Raw genomic sequence first — 18,063 nt, 5'->3', positions numbered from 1 at the left:
AGTCTGGAGGCTGCCGAGGGGCCAGTCCGCCAGTTGTGGGTGGGAAACGGCCGACGCCGGCTCGGGATTGGGCCACGTCATGGGGCCTGGCGCGCGCCCCGGTGCGTTCCGGGACCTTTCCGGCCTCGGCGCTGGATGCCGGACTGCCGGTATCGGGAGTGACTCGTGCCCGGTGCAAGTGAGCACCCGGACAGTCCCGCAGTCGGTCCCCTTACTCCGGTCACCAGGGGAGCCCCGGCCGAAGAGCAGGAATGACCGGCATCCCCTCCGCAGCCACGCGGAAGAGGCTCTCGCTTGCTGGTTGGTATTGAACTGCTTAGGCTTCGGATAGAAATCCAGAATGGCTACGCTTCAGGCTTGGTCCACCCCCACCTTCGTTTCACCTTAAAGATACCAAGACAGATCTTCGCTGGTGGGACAGACATAACAGAACTTGGCCTGGACCCCTTACTCTAAGACCCATTTTTCTGAGACAGAATATTCCAAAATGGAAAGCGCTGCACGCAAAAGACACTTATCTATGAGGCTGTGATCAACTGAGCATAAATGCATCACCTCATGTTTCCGTTCCTTTAAATCTTGTATATTTTCTTTTTTCCTGCTTCTGTCAGAATTAAAGTATCTCGGGCAGGTTTGGCGCTCCTCCCTCCCTTCTGTGTACTTCATAGCCTAATGGAAGTGTGCACAGCGCTTGGAGAGCTCACTTTTCTTTTTTCAACCTGCCCCACCCCCACCCCCGTTTTGTTGACCTGAGCGCACTTTTCTTAAATGTGGAAAATCGGTCTCCTGTATCCTCCCTCTTCCGAAATCGACTCCTAGCCTCCCTTCGCAGAAGGTTCCCTAGAAGGTCCTGGCTGTAACGGCCAGGACTTGTTTAAGGAACTCTTAACCTGTTCCTTTCCCTACATTTTTCATGATGCTTAGGGAGGCAGGGTAGTCAGGTGTCTGTACTTGGAAGATAAACACATCTACTGGTAGTATCAGGGAGAGGTCTATTTTTCTTCCCTTTGTGGACTGTTCAGTCTTCGTGTAGAGAGACCTTGGTAGAAATAAGGGGAAATAAATCCCTTTGATACCATGCTCAATCTCACTCTTTCTGGAATTATCTACTGTTAACAGCGTGGTGTGTAACCTTCCAGGCCTCCTCCTGGGCATTTACGGACATTTGTTGAAATCTGTAGCTTTTGCTTTCTTTTTAAATGATAAAATGTTGTGTAATGAAGTTTGTTTGCAGCTTGCATTTTGTCCCCCTTTTTTTTGAAAGTAATAACGTATCACGGAGCGTTTTCCGGATCAGTGTGTAAAGATTCACCTCATTGTTTACTGCTGTAGAACATTCCATAGCATGGGGGTTGGTCAGCCACAGTGATGGATATCTAAGTTGTCATTTCAGTTCTATGAGACATGCTAAGTTGTCATTTCAGTTCCACAGAGAAAGATTTTGTTACTGTATGACTGACCCAACTTTTGGGTAGCAGTCTGGTAGGATAGATTCCATCCATTTCAAACAGATTATTCATTTCTAATATTTATTGGGCCTCTGTCAGATATAAGCATTGCACTAGGTGTGGGATTCCAGAGATGGGGATGACCATGTCCTTGCCTTTGGAAAAGTCAGTCTGTTGGGAAACATGTTTATGGTTTCAGTGCACTTATTTATTTATTTGTTTTTTTTAGTTTATTTTTTGAGAGCGAGAGGGGAAGGGGCAGAGAGAGGGGGAGAGGATCTGAAGCGGGCTCTGAGTCAACAGCAGAGGGTCCGATGTGGGGCTCGAACTCATGAACCTCGAGATCATGCCCTGAGCTGAAGTTGGACGTCCAACCGACTGAGCCACCCAGGCGCCTCTCAGTGTACTTATTAAAAACCTATTGAATGTGTGCAAATTGGGACACTAAGAAAGTCAGTTTGATCTGCTCCTAAATGAGCTCCCATCCTCGGGTTATCCTTGGTGGGAGTACAGTTTTGCTGCAGCTACGGTTTTCAACCTGGGTATCTGTCCCCTTGGGAGGTGCAGCAGGTGCGAGTGCTCTGGAGTCACCTGTTTTGTTTTCTGACCAGAGAGGACCCTAGTGTTTCACAAGAACAAGTTGTAAAATGATGGGAAAATGTTAAGGTAAAACACCTGATTTAGATTGACGAAGGCAGCTGAATTCACTAGTTCTCACTTAGAACAACATGTTAAGAACATTTGAGGACTACATCGCTTCCCCCACCCTGAGCAGAAACCCTAAAGTTGCCATCTTGCAGGACATGTGCAACTGTCAGAAGATTAAAGTGAACACATTAGCAGGAGCATGTGCATACGTTATAAACCGTGCATGTTAACATCATGTGCTGAGGGTAGTGTTAATCAGGACAAACATCCTGGTTCAGGAGAATTTTAAAAATTAGTTGTCGGGGCGCCTGGGTGGCTCAGTCGGTTAAGCATCTGACTTCAGCTCAGGTCACGATCTCACGGTCCGTGAGTTCGAACCCCGCGTCGGGCTCTGGGCTGATGGCTCAGAGCCTGGAGCCTGGTTCCAATTCTGTGTCTCCCTCTCTCTCTGCCCCTCCCCCGTTCATGCTCTGTCTCTCTCTGTCTCAAAAATAAATAAACGTTAAAAAAAATAAAAATAAAAAAAATTAGTTGTCATTCAGCAACTTCCATCTTAGGTTTAGGTAATGTTTATATATATTCACTAAGAGACTGTTTGTAATAGCTTTATTCATAACGGCCCCAAATTGAATATTACCTAAATGCCTATCAATAGTTGGATGAGTAGGGGTGCCTTGGTGGCTTAGTCGGGTAAGCATCCAACTCTTGATTTCAGCTCAGGTCATGATCTCGTGGTTCGTGAGATCAAGCTCCATGTTGAGCTATGCACTGACAGCTCAGAGCCTGCTTGGGATTCTCTCTCTTTCTCTCAAAAAAATAGTTGGATCGGTAAATAAATTGTGGTGAATTCACACAATATAATTCTATACAGCAATGAAAATGGCCTATGATTACAGTCTGCGACTTAACTAAAGCCCACAAAGCTAATAGTGAAAGAAGCCAGAAGCTAAAGGGTACATACTTTATGATTTCAGTTATATAAAGTTTAAAACCAGGCAAAACTAAGCTATGGTGATAGAGGTGGAAACGGTGCTTACCCTTGTGGGGTTCTAGTGTTTAGAAGAGGACATAACACGCTTCTTGGGGGTGCTTGCCGCGCTCTGGTTACCATGCTGGTTGCAATGGCTTTGTGAAAATTTAATGGGCCATGGTATGTATGCTTTTCTATATATGTTATACCTTAATAGAATTTTTAGAAGTTATTTTAGAAAATTTTTAGAAGTTATTTTGTGTCACTCAAAAGACTAGAAAGTTTGATTTTGCTGGAACCCTGAGACAGGGGAAAACTCACTTTTAGCAGGAGAGGCTGTACCTAGATAAGTTTTTTTTTTTGTTTTTGTTTTTATTTTCTATTTCTTCACCAATGGTTTTAGAATTACGAAAGAAATGTGATTGAAGAAAACTGAAGAACATAGGAAAAACAAATAGTAAAATAAAAATCACCCACAATTCCATTTTTTAAACACTTAGCATTCTGATGTATATGCACACACTTTAAACTTTAATGGAGATAATATTTTGTGACTGTAATTCCGTTAATTTTCCTATGTCATTTTTCCTCTACAGAATTTTCAGTGGCTATTTTTATAGACTTGTATAAAGAACTACAATAATTTTATTTACCAACATTAGTATTTGACAATTATGTTGCTTCCTTTTTTCCCTTCTATTATAAAATTGCAGTAGACACTTTTATTGACAGATATTTATGCAAATCTGTCCCCTATAATCTACTTAGGATAAATTCCTAGAAGTGCCTATGCAGGCTTAAATTCCTCTTTAGGCATTTGATACATATTGCCAAGTTGCCCTCCAGAAAAGTTTACCATATGCACTACCAACAGCAGTGAATGACAGCCCCTGTATCTTTAATAATACTGTTAAGGATACAGGGGTGCCTGGGTGGCTCAGCTGATTAAGCATCTGACTCTTGATTTCAACTCTGATCATGATCTCACTGTTCATGAATTTGAGCCCCACACTGAGGAATGCAGAGCCTGCTTGGGATTCTCTCTCTCTTTCAAAATAAATAAAACTAAAAAACATTGGAAAAAAATACTGATGCAATTCTCCAGTCCTGGTATTATGAATTTGAATTGGATGGAGTGAGGAGTGGATGAGGAGACAAAGTACTGGGGACATTTCCCAGTTTGCATTGAGATGGGAATGATTATGTGTCCAGAGAAAGCAAGGTTTTTGTGTTCTTGAATTCTGTGATTTCACGAACACCTAGAAAATCACTCAGATTTATGAACAAATTTATGGAATTGACTTCTAAAAACAAAAATTGAAATCAAGCACCCAGGGGTGCCCGGGTGGCTCAGTCGGTTGAGTGTCCGACTTCGGCTCAGGTCATGATGCCACGGCTTGTGGGTTCGAGCTGACAGCTCAGAGCCTGGAGCCTGCTTCGGATTCTGTGTTTACCTGCCCATCCCCTGCTCATGCTCTGTGTCTCTTTCTGTCTCTCAAAAATAAACAAATATTGTTTAAAAAATAAATCAAGCACCCAGAATATGGGGCTTCAGAGTTGGACAGACGTGGATTTGCCTGTAAGCACTACTTCCTACCTGTGTGACTCTAGGCAAGTTGTTTAGCTTTCCTGAGCCTCAATTTCCACATCATTAAAAGTGACACGCTGGTACATGCCTCACAAGGTTGATGTACAAGGGGGTAAAGTGCTTAGTAGAGTGCTTGGAACATCCTAAGCACCAAGTACACGTTAGTTAACCACTTGTTTTTATTATTACTCTAGAGAAATACAACTTAAAAATGGGCACTACTGCAGTTGTTAAAAGCTTGGTTAAGTGCTTTGCCAAGTTCATGGGGAATTTCCCTTCCCTTTTTTTTTTTTTTGGCCAGATTTTCACAATCAATAATGAGCTAATTGCTTCCTCCTGTTTCCCTGTAACTTTGGAACCTGTATGGGGAGACCTCTGAGTTTGTTGCTGAAGCGGACACTTTAGCTGTCCTGTTGTTAAGGTGGAAACTTTTGATAGCCTTTTAGGGGTTAAGAGAAAAAAACCCAGACTTTTCAGTAGTCTAAAAAATGGTTTTCTACCCAGAGAGCCACATGAGGCAGGAAAAAAACAACAACAACAAAAAAACAAAACCTGATAGAAAATAAAAGTTTGAAGCCAAAACAAGAAAAGTTCCTGTTTTGCTCCAGTGAATATGACTGTTTTATACATCATGGGCAGCATTTTGCTAATGCAGAAAAGAGAGGCCATTGCTAGGCAATCCTTGATTCTGAGTTGCGATCCCTTTAATTTCAAGCTAAAGACTTGAATTGCTTCTTTAGTCCCTTCAGAACTCAAAGTTCTCCAAATGCAGAACTGTAACAATTAGTACATCATTTTCTGTGTAGTTTCTCTGCTTATCTTCCTCACTATACTGAAGTTCCTGGATTCAGACAAGTGTAACAAAAAGACAAATCCTGGTGTATGTTCTGACAAGTACAGCCTAGCTTCACACTCCAGAAAAGCATCTAATTAATGGTTAGGGAACTGAAGAACTTTGATGTGCTTGCCCAGAGAGTCACTTGAACCTCATAGAGACTCCCGTTTCTCACCGGAGATAATGATACTTCTGTAGATGGTTGCTAGGAAAGTCCATAAAAAGTGAAAGCACTCTGTTAGGTATAATTAATTGTATGAAATTCAGGGCTGGTTACTGGCAGTCATTTCTATGTCTCTCTCCCATGGTGGTGGTTGAGCTCCCTAAAGGGCAAGAACCACCTCTTGTTCATATTTATATTCTGGGCGTTTAGTACAATTGCAGGGATAGTGAGTACTTGATACATGTTTGTCTAAAGGAGGAAGGGAAGGAAGGCAGTGAGTCTGAAGAAATGCAGTGGGTCACCAATCCCTGCCTTTGTACCCTCATCAATAAGACCAAATGGGCATCGGCCTTCCCAGGTTCAAATAGGAAGTAGGAAAACTCTGGACCTCTGCCGTTAGACAGTAGGGGGAGCACCTAAGTCAACAACAAAGATGCCACTCTGCTGTTCACGTCTCTATATTTCACATTGCTTGTTTTCTTGAAAAGTGACTTATGTACAACCTTGTGTTCATTTCAAGTGTACATGGTGTTTATATACATTACAAAGTGGTTACCACATAGATCCAGTAAACCATCTGTGGCCATACAAAGTTTGTGCAATATTATCGACTGTGTTCCCTGTGTTGTATATTACATCCCTGTCTTTTTTTTTTTTTTTTTTTGTAAATACCTCTTAATCCCCTTTATCTATTTCATCCATCCTTCACCCCTTGTCCTCACATCACTGCTTTTTTTTTTTTTTTTTAATGTAAACTCTGCATCCAACATGAGGCTTGAACTCATGACCCTGAGAGACCCTCATGCTCTACCGAGCCAGCTAGGTGCCCCCCACATCACTTCTTTTAACATGTTATTCATAGACTTCACGATTGACGTAACACACTTGCAAAAATTCCGATGAGTAGTACAAAATATACTCAGCAGGTGAAAGTGGGTCCAGGCTACTCCCCATTTATACTTCACATGGGTTTGGATGTTGAAACTGTGAAAGAGGAAAGAAATCTGAGCTAGAAGTCAGGAAATCTATGTGCTATACAGTTTCTTCCCCTCACTTATCTCTTTAGCAAATGGACACTACCTTTCCCGTCAACCAGATTGAGGAGAGGCGGGGGTAAGAAGAAAATCATCCACATTTATTCCTTCAACCAAACACGAAGCCTCTACCGGGCTCTGTTAGGACTGGTCATGGTAAACAAAACACAGCCCCCGCGTTCTGGGATCTCCAGCTGGTGGGAATCAAGATAAAACTTTCCGGAAATAAAAAGCTGTGGGGGAGAGAGGTGCAAAAACAAACTTCACAGATACCACATGGTCACTTTTTCATATGTCCGTATGATCTCAAAATGTCACTCCTGTACAGAGCTCCTTGTGACGCCAAAGTGTACACCTACAGTTTTCCCCAGGAACACTTGCTTTAGCCAGAGATGTAAATGGTGGGTGGCCATGGAATATCTTAGACACTTGCCACTTGTTCAATCACTCAGCTCCCAGAGCTGCCACTTCCAGGCCTTTTCCCACGTTCGGCTTATGTCCCATACCCTCCCACTACGGAAAGGGAAAAAAAAAGCCCACGTTCTTGAGAGTTCCTGCCCCACAAGTATTTCCTAGCTTCGTTAAGAAACAGATTTTACATGTCTAATTCATGCCACACTGACAGAGGGACACAAAAACGAACCTAAGACACCGATTGTGGTGCGCAATCCGTATCTCGTTGCAGACACAAACTTCTAACTTTATGTCTCCGCTCCTACAGCTGAAAAGCCAGTTTCATATACATTGGTTTATTCACGCCTCAAAACCGTCGTAGGAGGTCATAATCCGCTTGAGCACAGTGGGTTACAATTAAAGCGTGTGATAGTCCTCATCTTGATCCTTCAGTGCCCACGAATTTAATAAAGGAGGAAACTGATGCTCAAAGAGGTGAAGGGCCCAGCACTTCAGAAGCACTTTAGCCAGCGCAGGTACAGAGCCGGTAAACAGGCCAACAGCCGGGCGAGGGACCGGCGGGGAGTCCTACCTCACGCGGCCCCGCCCACTCTCCCCGCCGCGGGAAGCTGTCACCTGGCCGCCAGGGCGCATGTGCACTCAGGCCCCAGGAAGCTGTCGGCTCACGTGATCCTTCCGCCCCTCTCACATGACCTCTCTCCCAGAGGCGGGGACCTTCGGCCAAGATGGCGGCCTACCTGCAGTGGCGGCGTTTCGTTTTCTTCGACAAGGAGCTGGTGAAGGAGCCGCTGGGCAACGATGGTGCTGCTCCCGCGGCTGCACCTGCCTCAGGACCCGCTGCTTCTAAGTTCCTTTGCCTTCCTCCTGGCATCACTGTCTGCGACTCAGGCCGAGGGAGCCTCGTCTTTGGAGATATCCTTCCTCTGGAGCTGTCTGTTCCCTCCCCGGATCCCTGAAGAGATCCAGCTGGGATGGAATCTGTCGGTCAGAGGGGTTCGTGCTACGTGACACTTTCCTTTAGGTGGGCGCCCAGTGGCTCCTTCTGTGGCCTGAGGGAAGAAAAGGAGGAAGTCCATTCAGTAACTTGTTGCCAACTGAGCAATCGTGGGCAAGGCAACCTCTTGGGGCTTCCATTTACTTCTCTGTGAAAGAGGTGTAAGATACCAGTTTGGCAAGGCTATTTTTGAGATCTATCTAAACAGCGTATGCAGGTTGGCTTTACAAGGTGAATGTGTAAGGTGGCGTGATCTCTCCTGCCCAAATTGTGGGCAAGGAGATACATGAGACTAGAAGTTTGCTGCTTTGTTCTTCATATTGTTGCTACTAAACTCTGGTCTCCGTTTTCACTGTTTTTAAGATGGAGGACTTTTAGGAGATAATATGTGGAGAAATTCTTGAAAATTTGAGAGAGATTAAATAATATATGTTAGTAGTTATCTGGGATCTGGTCTAAATAGAAGTCTCTCTCCTTGGAAAGGAGGTTCCTTGACTATTCTACACATATGGAAGGCCAAATCTGGTTCTTGCCCCGCTCTCTACAGCTTACAGGCTTCCAAGCCTACAAACTACGGGTGACACACCTATATCAGCTGAAGCAGCACAATATTTTGGCATCTGTTGGTGAAGATGAAGAAGGCATCAACCCCCTGGTGAGTCCCAGAAAGGAAGTGGGAAAGACCCAGGCCCTGGGAATGGTTGTTGGAGGGTGACTAGTATTCACATATCTGAGGTCTGTTCACAGGTAAAAATCTGGAACCTGGAAAAGAGAGATGGTGGCAATCCACTCTGCACTCGCATCTTCCCTGCCATCCCAGGAACAGAGCCAACTGTTGTGTCTTGTTTGACTGTCCATGAAAATCTCAACTTTATGGCCATTGGTAAGCGGAAGAAGGCAAAGCTAACACTCCGTGGTTTTTATAGATTTTCTTCAGAGTTGCTTCTGCAGCTCGTCTTCGTTGTTTTAATGAGACCACTTTATACTGAACTAAGGTCTTTGAGATAGTAAAGTTTGGAGCGGGAAAGCATTTAGTTTTGTTCTTTGAAAAAGAGCCTGTGTGCACCGATTTTTATGATAACCATTGGAAGAGTTAGATATAAGGAGAAAGCTTGTTACTTCTTTTTTTAAGTTTATTTATTTTGAGAGTGAGAATGAGTCAGGTAGAGGGGCAGAGAGAGAGAGAGGGAAAGAGAGAGAATCTCAAGCAGGTTCCATGCTGTCAGCACAGAGCCCGACGCAGGGCTCAATCCCACAAACCATGAGGTTATGACTTGAGCCGAAATCAAGAGTCAAATGCTTAACTGACTGAGCCACCCAAGCACCCTGAAAGCTTGTCGCTTCTAACAAGTGCCTTAAATGGTCTTTTTCCCCTTCTGTGCTCCCTGATCTTTTCAGCCTCAATGAAGTGCTGTTTCCTGGTCTCCTACAGGTTTCACAGATGGCAGTGTTACATTGAACAAAGGAGACATCACACGGGACCGGCATAGCAAGACCCAGATTCTGCACAAGGGCAACTATCCTGTTACTGGACTGGCGTTTCGCCAAGCGGGAAAGACCACTCATTTGTTTGTTGTGACAACTGAGAACGTTCAGGTATGATGGGGGCCTGCACTGTTAGGGGCAGGCAAGAAAGGGGCCTACGATAAGGAAATGACGAGAGGTAGGGTTCTTAAACTCTTCATCATGTAGCCTTGACTCATTTGCCCAGCTTAATATTTTATTTTTTCACTTAAGAGGCAAGGAAGAGTCAGAGTTAGGAAAAGAACAATGGGCTTGTAGCGAAAGACCTGCTTTTTTCCCCCTAACTTGTTAAGTAACATTGGACAAGTTATTTTACTTTGTTGGTGTCTGATGCTCTTAATTTCTAACAGTCTACTCTCAAGTATGGTCTTGGTAAAAGTTCAAAATTATTGCATTTCTTGTAGTGGCAGTTTTCCTGTAGTTAGCGACCATACACACAGAGGGAGAAAATGTGGGTGATGGTAATGGACAAAGCAAGGAGCCAGGGAAAGTGTTAGGGTGCTAAGAGTCAAAAAGAAAGAGAGCCAGTATGGAGATGGGAATACCTTTGGGAAGGCTTAGATGCCCCCTCCTGAAAGGGAGCCTGTTAACGCCTTTCTTCTTGCAGTCCTATATAGTTTCTGGAAAGGACTACCCTCGTGTGGAGTTGGACACCCATGGTTGTGGCCTGCGCTGCTCAGCTCTAAGCGACCCTTCTCAGGACCTGCAGTTCATAGTGGCTGGAGACGAATGTGTCTACCTGTACCAGCCTGATGAACGTGGGCCCTGCTTTGCCTTCGAGGGCCATAAACTCATTGCTCACTGGTTTAGAGGCTACCTTGTCATTGTCTCCCGTGACCGGAAGGTTTCTCCCAAGTAAGGACTCCAGGGGGAAGGGAAAGGGAGAAGTCCGCACTTGTTTGCCAGAATTAACGTGATTTTAAAATCCTAATACCCCAATCCTGTCAGTCCGCTACTTTGGTTTTCTGTTCATTGTCCTCACACTTAGATTCAGTTGTAACATTTTTACTGAAAAAATGTATTTTTGCTACAGGTATTTGCTAAGTGCCCTAGAACGCCCCAGGGAATTTTTGACCTGTTTTTGTTTTTTTTACTCTTCAGTCAAAACACACTGGGTGGCGGAACAAGGAAATGAACAGTGGAGAAGCTATAAAGGGCTGGGGAATGCAGGACACAGTATTTTTATTCTGAGCCACCTGAAAAGGGGTGGCAGGCTCTTCCTCATGATGGGAATGATCTGTGTCGGTGTTTATCTTCAGTCAGCACTAAGCGCAGTATCTCCCATATACCAGGGGCTAATTATATGAATGGGTGTTTGGATGTTCTTAATTTTTTAAGCCACCCCTTATGTTAATGGTAGGATCCTGAAAGGTACGATCAGGTCTATGTGTTCTCTTCCTACAACTGCCTATGCAATGCTGCATTTATGGGATATGCTGCTAGAGGGGCCAGAGGGTGATTTGTTCTGGGCAGAGTAGGCAGCACCAAAGTTGTCATGGAAAGAGGAGCTGGTGCAAATAGCCGGTGCTTTTTCTTTCCCACACAGGTCAGAGTTTACCAGTAGGGACTCCCAGAGCTCCGACAAGCAGATCCTCAACATCTACGACCTGTGCAACAAGTTCATAGCCTATAGTGCCGTCTTTGAGGACGTAGTGGACGTTCTTGCTGAGTGGGGCTCCCTGTACGTGCTGACGCGGGATGGGCGGGTCCACGCGCTGCAGGAGAAGGACACACAGACCAAACTGGAGGCAAGGCCACCAGATTTCCAGAGCTGGCCACGGGCACCCAGACGCAGGTGTAGGAACAGGCTCCTCTTGGAGGCCAAGTCACCTTGGCCGGGGTGTTTCCTTCCCTTTGGGGCACAGCCTTACCTAGCTCCTTTAGGGCCGAATTACAAGGTAAATGGCCTGGGATGAGGTTTTAAGAGTAAAGTAATGGCTGAGAGCCCGAGTCCACTCTCAGGGTCCATTCTGCCGCAGGGAGCCTTGGAAAGTAAGGCCACGTTGGACTTCGGGTTATCTGAGAGGTCTTGCCCTGTCTAGGATCTAGGCAGATCAGAAATCCAGGACCGTCTGGCTTGTGTGTTGTAGCTGCTTTCTGGTAGGGTGTCTCCTCAGGACTGCTTCTAGTAATTTTCTAATCTCTCTCCCCTTGCAGATGCTGTTTAAGAAGAACCTATTTGAGATGGCCATTAACCTGGCCAAGAGCCAGCACCTAGATAGTGATGGGTTGGCCCAGATCTTCATGCAGTATGGGGACCATCTCTACAGCAAGGGCAACCACGATGGGGCTGTTCAACAGTATATCCGGTTAGTCTTGGGTGCTTTAGGATATAGCTCTGAATGCAGCCTGATAGACTAACACCTGGGCTTGGGTTAGGGGAATGGACTCCACCAAAAGGAGCCATCCTTTTTCCCTGCAGAAACTGTTGATGGCCCGGGTGAGAAGTTGGTACAGTTCACTGTAAAGGGAACATTTAGGGTCAAATATTACGTGACCAGGGTGCAGTGGAGCTGATGAGTATCTCTTGTTTTAAACTTTATTTTGTTTTTACCTACGTATCTATATTTTTTAAGTAGGCTTCACACCCAATGTGAGGCTTGAACTCACAACCCAGAGATCAAGAGTTACATGCTCTACTGACAGAGCCGGCCAGGCACCTGTTCTTGTTTAGGCTGGCCTTTGTTAATATTCATTTTTGGGCACCTGGCTGGCACAGTTGGTAGAGCACACGACTCTTGATTTCAGCATCATGAGTTCAAGTCCCACATTGGGCACAAAGCTTAGTTTAAAAAAAATATATATATCATTTTGACCTGATTCGTTTGTTTGTTTGTTTGTTTGTTTCTTTTGAGAGACACAGCACAAGTGGGGGAGGGGCAGAGAGAGATGAGGACAGAGGATCTGAAGCGGGCTCTGCACTGGCAGCAGAGAGCCCGATGGGGGGCTCAAACTCATGAACGATGAGATCATGACCTGAGCCAAAGGCAGACACTTAACCGACTGAGCTACCCAGACGCCCCTTGATTTGATTCTTTAAAGGGAAAGGGTATTCATCTCTTGGCTTCTACAGTTTCTTCCCTTGAAGAAACCCTAATTCTTGAAATTTTCTGCCCTACTAAGAGGTGGTGTGAACCTGTCTGGCCTCTCTACCTTTCTAGAATTCCTATCTTCAGCCAAGTTTAAGAACCAGTGCTGTGTTAGCCTTGCATCTCATGTGGTCTGCAGTCTAGTAGCATTGATATCATCCAGGTCTTGTTAGAAATACAGATTCACAGGCCTCCCCCCAGACGTGCTGAGGATCTGCAAGTGATTCCTAGGCACATGAAAGAGAAGTACACTGATCCAGATGCTGTTTGATGCACGTGTCTCTCTAGAACCATTGGAAAGTTGGAGCCATCCTATGTGATCCGCAAGTTTCTGGATGCCCAGCGCATCCACAACCTGACCGCCTACCTACAGACCCTGCACCGGCAGTCCCTGGCCAATGCTGACCACACTACCCTGCTGCTCAACTGCTATACCAAGCTCAAGGACAGTTCGAAGCTAGAGGAGTTCATCAAGGTGCAGGGTGGTGGTGGTGGTGGTAGATTCCCCGAGGGCCCCGCTGAGCGGGAGGTGGCTTTACCAGGGTTTGCCCCTTTTTCAGCAGATGCAGGGAGAAGAAAGGACTCACCTTATTTGGGGACCAGGACCCTCTGGTCTATAAACTGGGAAGAGGAATAGCCTTTCCTGCTAGTTCTCTCCTGTCTCCCTCTTGTTTTATGATGCTTGAACTTTTGAGGGTATGTAAGCTCAGGGAATTAACAGTGGTGGGCCCCTGGGTCCCCAGAGGTGTCCCTGTAATAGTAGGGGAAGAGGAAGACTTTAGCTCTTAAAAGCTTACTGAGAAGTAGGAGGACCTAGTGTTTTAAAACCATGGACTTTCTTTAATTTTTTTTTTTGTCTCCAACCCTCCCGGCCTCAACTTTATTGTTATCTTAAGAATCTGTCAGGGGGCACCTGGCTGGCTCAGTTGGTAGAACATGCAAATCTAGATCTCCAGGTCGTGAGTTCAAGCCCCACATTGGGCCTAGCGTTCGTGTTAAAGAAAAAAAAAAAGAATCTGGTCTCAGATGCAGGTTTCCTCTCCCTTCCCCAACCACAACCTTTCTGTGAATGATTTTGTCTGACGTCTCCCTGGCAGACCAAGAGTGAGAGTGAAGTCCACTTTGATGTGGAGACAGCCATCAAGGTGCTCCGGCAGGCTGGCTACTACTCCCATGCCCTCTACTTGGCTGAGAACCATGCACATCATGAGTGGTACTTAAAGATTCAGCTAGAGGACATTAAAGTAAGTGAGACTCTTGACCCAGACAGAGACCTGTTCTTTTTCCAGGACATCCCCGGAATGATGAAAGTACTTCCTGGTGGGAAGGCAGGAGCATGCGCTTACTCTGCCCTTACCTCTCCACAGAATTATCAGGAAGCCCTTCGGTACATCGGCAAGCTGCCTTTTGAGCAGGCAGAGAGCAACATGAAACGCTATGGCAAGATCCTCATGCACCACATACCAGAGCAGACGACCCAGTTGCTAAAGGGACTGTGTACCGACTATCAGCCTAGCCTCGAAGGCCGAGGTGACAGGGAGGCTCCAGGCTGCAGGGTGAGACGTCACGGAGAATGGCTTTTGGACAACAGGGATCACTTCCGGGGCCTCATGGACACCATACCCACTCACTCGGCCTCCTCTCTCCTCCCTTGCCATCCTAGGCCAACTCAGAGGAGTTCATCCCCATCTTTGCCAACAACCCTCGAGAGTTGAAAGCTTTCCTAGAACACATGAGTGAAGTACAGCCTGACTCCCCGCAGGGCATCTATGACACACTCCTTGAGCTGCGGCTACAGAACTGGGCCCATGAGAAAGATCCACAGGTGAGGCCTGGCAAAAGCTGCAGCAGGTGCTGGAGAAAAGACAGCCCTTCCATCTTTTGTGGTTGCCTTTTGCTGCATTCTTTAGACCAGTGACCCCTCACCCTTGGGGGCTAACTGGTTCCTCCGTGAAGAGGCGATCGAAGAGGCAGTTGACTTGCCTTGTCACAAGAGACCTTTGTGATTTTTTTCCCCCTTATGCCCAGCAACTCTACCCTCCTTCCCTAGGTCAAAGAGAAGCTTCATGCAGAGGCCATCTCCCTGCTGAAGAGCGGCCGCTTCTGCGACGTCTTTGACAAGGCCCTGGTCCTCTGCCAGATGCACGACTTCCAGGATGGGGTCCTTTACCTCTATGAGCAGGGGAAGCTGTAAGATTTGGGGCAACTTCAGGGAAGGGGGAGGATCCGGTTTTCCAGGGACAGCCACTGAGGTGCGCCTTGCCCCGGCCCCAGGTTCCAGCAGATCATGCACTACCACATGCAGCATGAGCAGTACCGGCAGGTGATTGCTGTGTGCGAGCGCCACGGGGAGCAGGAGCCGTCCCTGTGGGAGCAGGCACTCAGCTACTTTGCCCGCAAGGAGGAGGACTGCAAGGAGTATGTGGCGGCCGTGCTCAAGCACATCGAGAGCAAGAACCTCATGCCACCGCTTCTAGGTACTTCAGAGGGCGGTAGGGAGGGGTGCAGGCTGCCCACAGCTCCGGGCCAGGGGCGCTTCCATTCTATCGAGAGGGTGCTGCTCGGTTCACTGTCTTGTTTCCTTCCGGGCCCAATCTCAGTGGTGCAGACTCTGGCCCACAACTCCACAGCCACCCTGTCTGTCATCCGGGACTACCTGGTCCAAAAACTACAGAAACAGAGCCAGCAGATTGCACAGGACGAGCTCCGGGTGCGACGGTACCGAGAGGAGACCACCCGCATCCGCCAGGAGATCCAGGAGCTCAAGGCGAGGTACTTGGCGACTAGATATGTGGAGGGGGGATAATCTTGTTCTTCACTGGGTGTCATTAAATACTTTTCATAGAGAATTGTATGAAAATGTGTTCAAACTTTGCATTTTTGAAGATCTGTTTTAATGGAAGAATTCCAAAGAATGGTTTATTCCATAGATCGTTATTTATTAGGTTTTTGGAGGATGTTAACTTGCAGCAGGTGTTTTTCTTTTTATGAGTCTGTATTTTTTTTCTAAAGACACATTTTTTTTTTTTTTTTTTTTTAAGAGAGGGAAAGAGAGAGAGGGCGAGAGCAGGGGAGGGCTGTGAGATCATGACCTGAGCTAAAATCAGGAGTCAGATGGCAAGCACTGATCTTAACACAGACAAAAAAAACCCCTGCCATGTGGAGCTTACAACATAGAGGTAGGCAGGCGCTGAATACATTCAACGAAATATTACAGTATGTCAGATGGTGATAAGGTCTAAGGAGAAAACTAGTTTAGGAAGGGGAGTGGGGTGCTGTGTGTGTGTGTGCGCTCGTTTATAAGGTGGCCAGGAAAGTCCTCACTGGAAGGGTCACATCTAAGTAAAGATCTGAAAGGTACAAATTCCCCAGCTGTGGAACGAATGTCACGGGGATGAAAGGTACAGCACAGGGAACGTAGTCGGTGTGGTAATGGTGCTGTGTGGTGACAGATGGTAGGTACACTTGTGGTGAGCGTAGTGCAACACACAGACTTGTCAATCACCGTGTTGTACACCCAAAAATAATGTAACGTACGTCAGTTATACTTCAATTAAAAACAACAACAACAAAAAAAAACGGCGCCTGGGTAGCTCACTCGGGTTCAGTGTTCGACTTCAGCTCAGGTCATTATCTCAAGGTTCGTGGGTTTGAGTCTCGTGTCAGGCTCGCTGCTGTCAGCTCGGAGCCTGGTTCGGATCCTCTGTCCCCTTCTCTCCCCGCCCCTCCCCCACTCGTGTGTGTGTGCTCCCTCTGTCTCAAAAATAAACAAACATGAAAAATTTTTAAAAACCGTGAAAGACAATTTAGTGGTGGTTGTGAAAACTGAACGGGTTAGCCGGACTTGCTGGAAGCACGCTGAGACTCTGCAGGCCCGGGCGGCATCCTCATTTCACTCCCTTTTGGTGGTTAAGAGCAAGACCTTGTAGTCCCTCAACAGGGACCCCTCGACTCCAGCCACCTTCTCTCTGCACCCGGCTCTTGGCTCTGCCCCCACTCTTTGCCACTCCTTTCTGGTCTCCCTTGCCTGCAGTCCGAAGATTTTCCAGAAGACCAAGTGCAGCATCTGTAACAGTGCCTTGGAGCTGCCCTCGGTCCACTTTCTCTGCGGCCACTCCTTCCACCAGCACTGCTTTGAGAGTTACTCGGAAAGTGATGCCGACTGCCCCACCTGCCTCCCTGAAAACCGGAAGGTCATGGATATGATCCGGGCCCAGGAACAGAAACGCGATCTCCATGATCAGTTCCAGCACCAGGTGGGCATGAGTGGGTAGATGACTGCCCCACTCATGGAGAGTCACGGGAGCATTCGCTTCTTTTCTTTCTTCCTCCTCAGGACAGGACACCTGCAGTTCTGATTCTTCTCTCCTCTTTCCCTGCAGCTCAAGTGCTCCAACGATAGCTTCTCTGTGATTGCTGACTACTTCGGCCGAGGGGTTTTCAACAAATTGACTCTGCTGACCGACCCTCCCACGGCCAGGCTGACTGCAAGCCTGGAGGCTGGGCTGCAGCGGGACTTGCTCATGCACTCCAGGAGGGGCACTTAAGCAGCTCAGGGGAAGGGGTGTGATAGTGGAGGCACAGTAGTAGGGACATGGGGGACAGAGGCAGGGCTGTTGCACAGGAGTCAGGCAGACATGCCCAGGACTCCACCCTGATCTGATGCCATAGCCCTCAGGACTAAAGAGGACTTTTTCTCCCTTCTTCGGCCAGCCTGCCATTCCTCCTGTTGACTTTTTGAGCAGTGTGGATCATTCCAGACCAGCGGGGGAGGGTACCTCAGCAACCTCTGAGTGTGGACAATAGCTGCTTTGTTCTCTATCCAAGGGCACCAGGCTGTGCTTGGGTCCTTGCTCCCAGAGTCTATAAATAAAAGAATATAGTAGTTTGGGGGTTGAAGGTTTTGTTCTGGGGACTTCCTGGTGATTCTTAATTGTGCAAGATGTACTTTCCCTCTGCTCTTGTAGAACTCCAATTCCCTTCTTGCAGGGTTCTTTGAAGATTATGTTGACAAGACCTCATTCCAGTAATGGGTGGGGCTGGTGGCCTCCAGTAGACCAGTTTATCGAAGAGCCTCAGTGACGAAAGGCCTGGTACCTGAGCTCCAGGAGCAACCTGGACCAAGGCCCCCAGACTAGCGCCTGCTCTGTAGTCTGGCTGGTCTCAGTGGCTCTTGTTTGCACAAAATATTCAAGCAGGAGGCAGATTCTGGTGGGAATCCTGGGGTTTGAGCCTGCCTTCATTATGGATAGGTTGGTGTCTTGCCGGATTTAGTACCAAGTGATAAACAAGATAGAAGGGCCTTGGTTGAAACGCTTTTTTTCCTACCTCTTGGAAGCTGCCCATTGAAGTTTGT

At 46.8% G+C, this 18,063-nt stretch overlaps 1 protein-coding gene across 3 annotated transcripts; it reads left to right on the top strand.

Moving 5' to 3' along the window:
* Positions 1-96: 96 nt before the first annotated feature.
* VPS11 (VPS11 core subunit of CORVET and HOPS complexes) lies at positions 97-17,595 on the top strand. 3 transcript variants are annotated; one of them, XM_081790357.1, is made up of 17 exons: positions 97-300; positions 7,805-8,016; positions 8,605-8,749; positions 8,842-8,977; positions 9,527-9,690; positions 10,226-10,473; positions 11,165-11,366; positions 11,776-11,927; positions 12,996-13,182; positions 13,805-13,951; positions 14,075-14,263; positions 14,371-14,532; positions 14,758-14,897; positions 14,982-15,184; positions 15,308-15,479; positions 16,741-16,963; positions 17,090-17,595. In XM_081790357.1, exons 2-17 carry the CDS (start codon positions 7,826-7,828, stop codon positions 17,252-17,254), a joined length of 2,826 nt encoding a protein of 941 aa, XP_081646483.1. In that variant the 5' UTR covers positions 97-300; positions 7,805-7,825; the 3' UTR covers positions 17,255-17,595. The 3 variants fall into 3 exon arrangements, with proteins under 3 accessions (XP_081646483.1, XP_060460954.2, XP_060460953.2); XM_060604971.3 differs by having other exon boundaries at positions 7,805-8,084; positions 8,642-8,749; XM_060604970.3 differs by having other exon boundaries at positions 7,805-8,093; positions 8,642-8,749.
* Positions 17,596-18,063: the final 468 nt, after the last annotated feature.

Source organism: Panthera onca, chromosome D1, assembly GCF_046562875.1.
Source record: "Panthera onca isolate mPanOnc1 chromosome D1, mPanOnc1 haplotype 2, whole genome shotgun sequence".
Lineage (NCBI taxonomy): Eukaryota > Metazoa > Chordata > Mammalia > Carnivora > Felidae > Panthera > Panthera onca.
This window is presented reverse-complemented; position numbering and strand designations above follow the sequence as displayed.

Excerpts from the sequence above, each read along its gene's own strand:
- VPS11 (XM_081790357.1), top strand. The coding sequence starts at position 7,826 with ATGGCGGCCTACCTGCAGTGGCGGCGTTTCGTTTTCTTCGACAAGGAG. Across the intron at positions 8,978-9,526 it reads TCTCAACTTTATGGCCATTG|GTTTCACAGATGGCAGTGTT; the intron begins GTAAGCGGAAGA and ends GGTCTCCTACAG. Across the intron at positions 13,183-13,804 it reads AGCTAGAGGAGTTCATCAAG|ACCAAGAGTGAGAGTGAAGT; the intron begins GTGCAGGGTGGT and ends TCTCCCTGGCAG.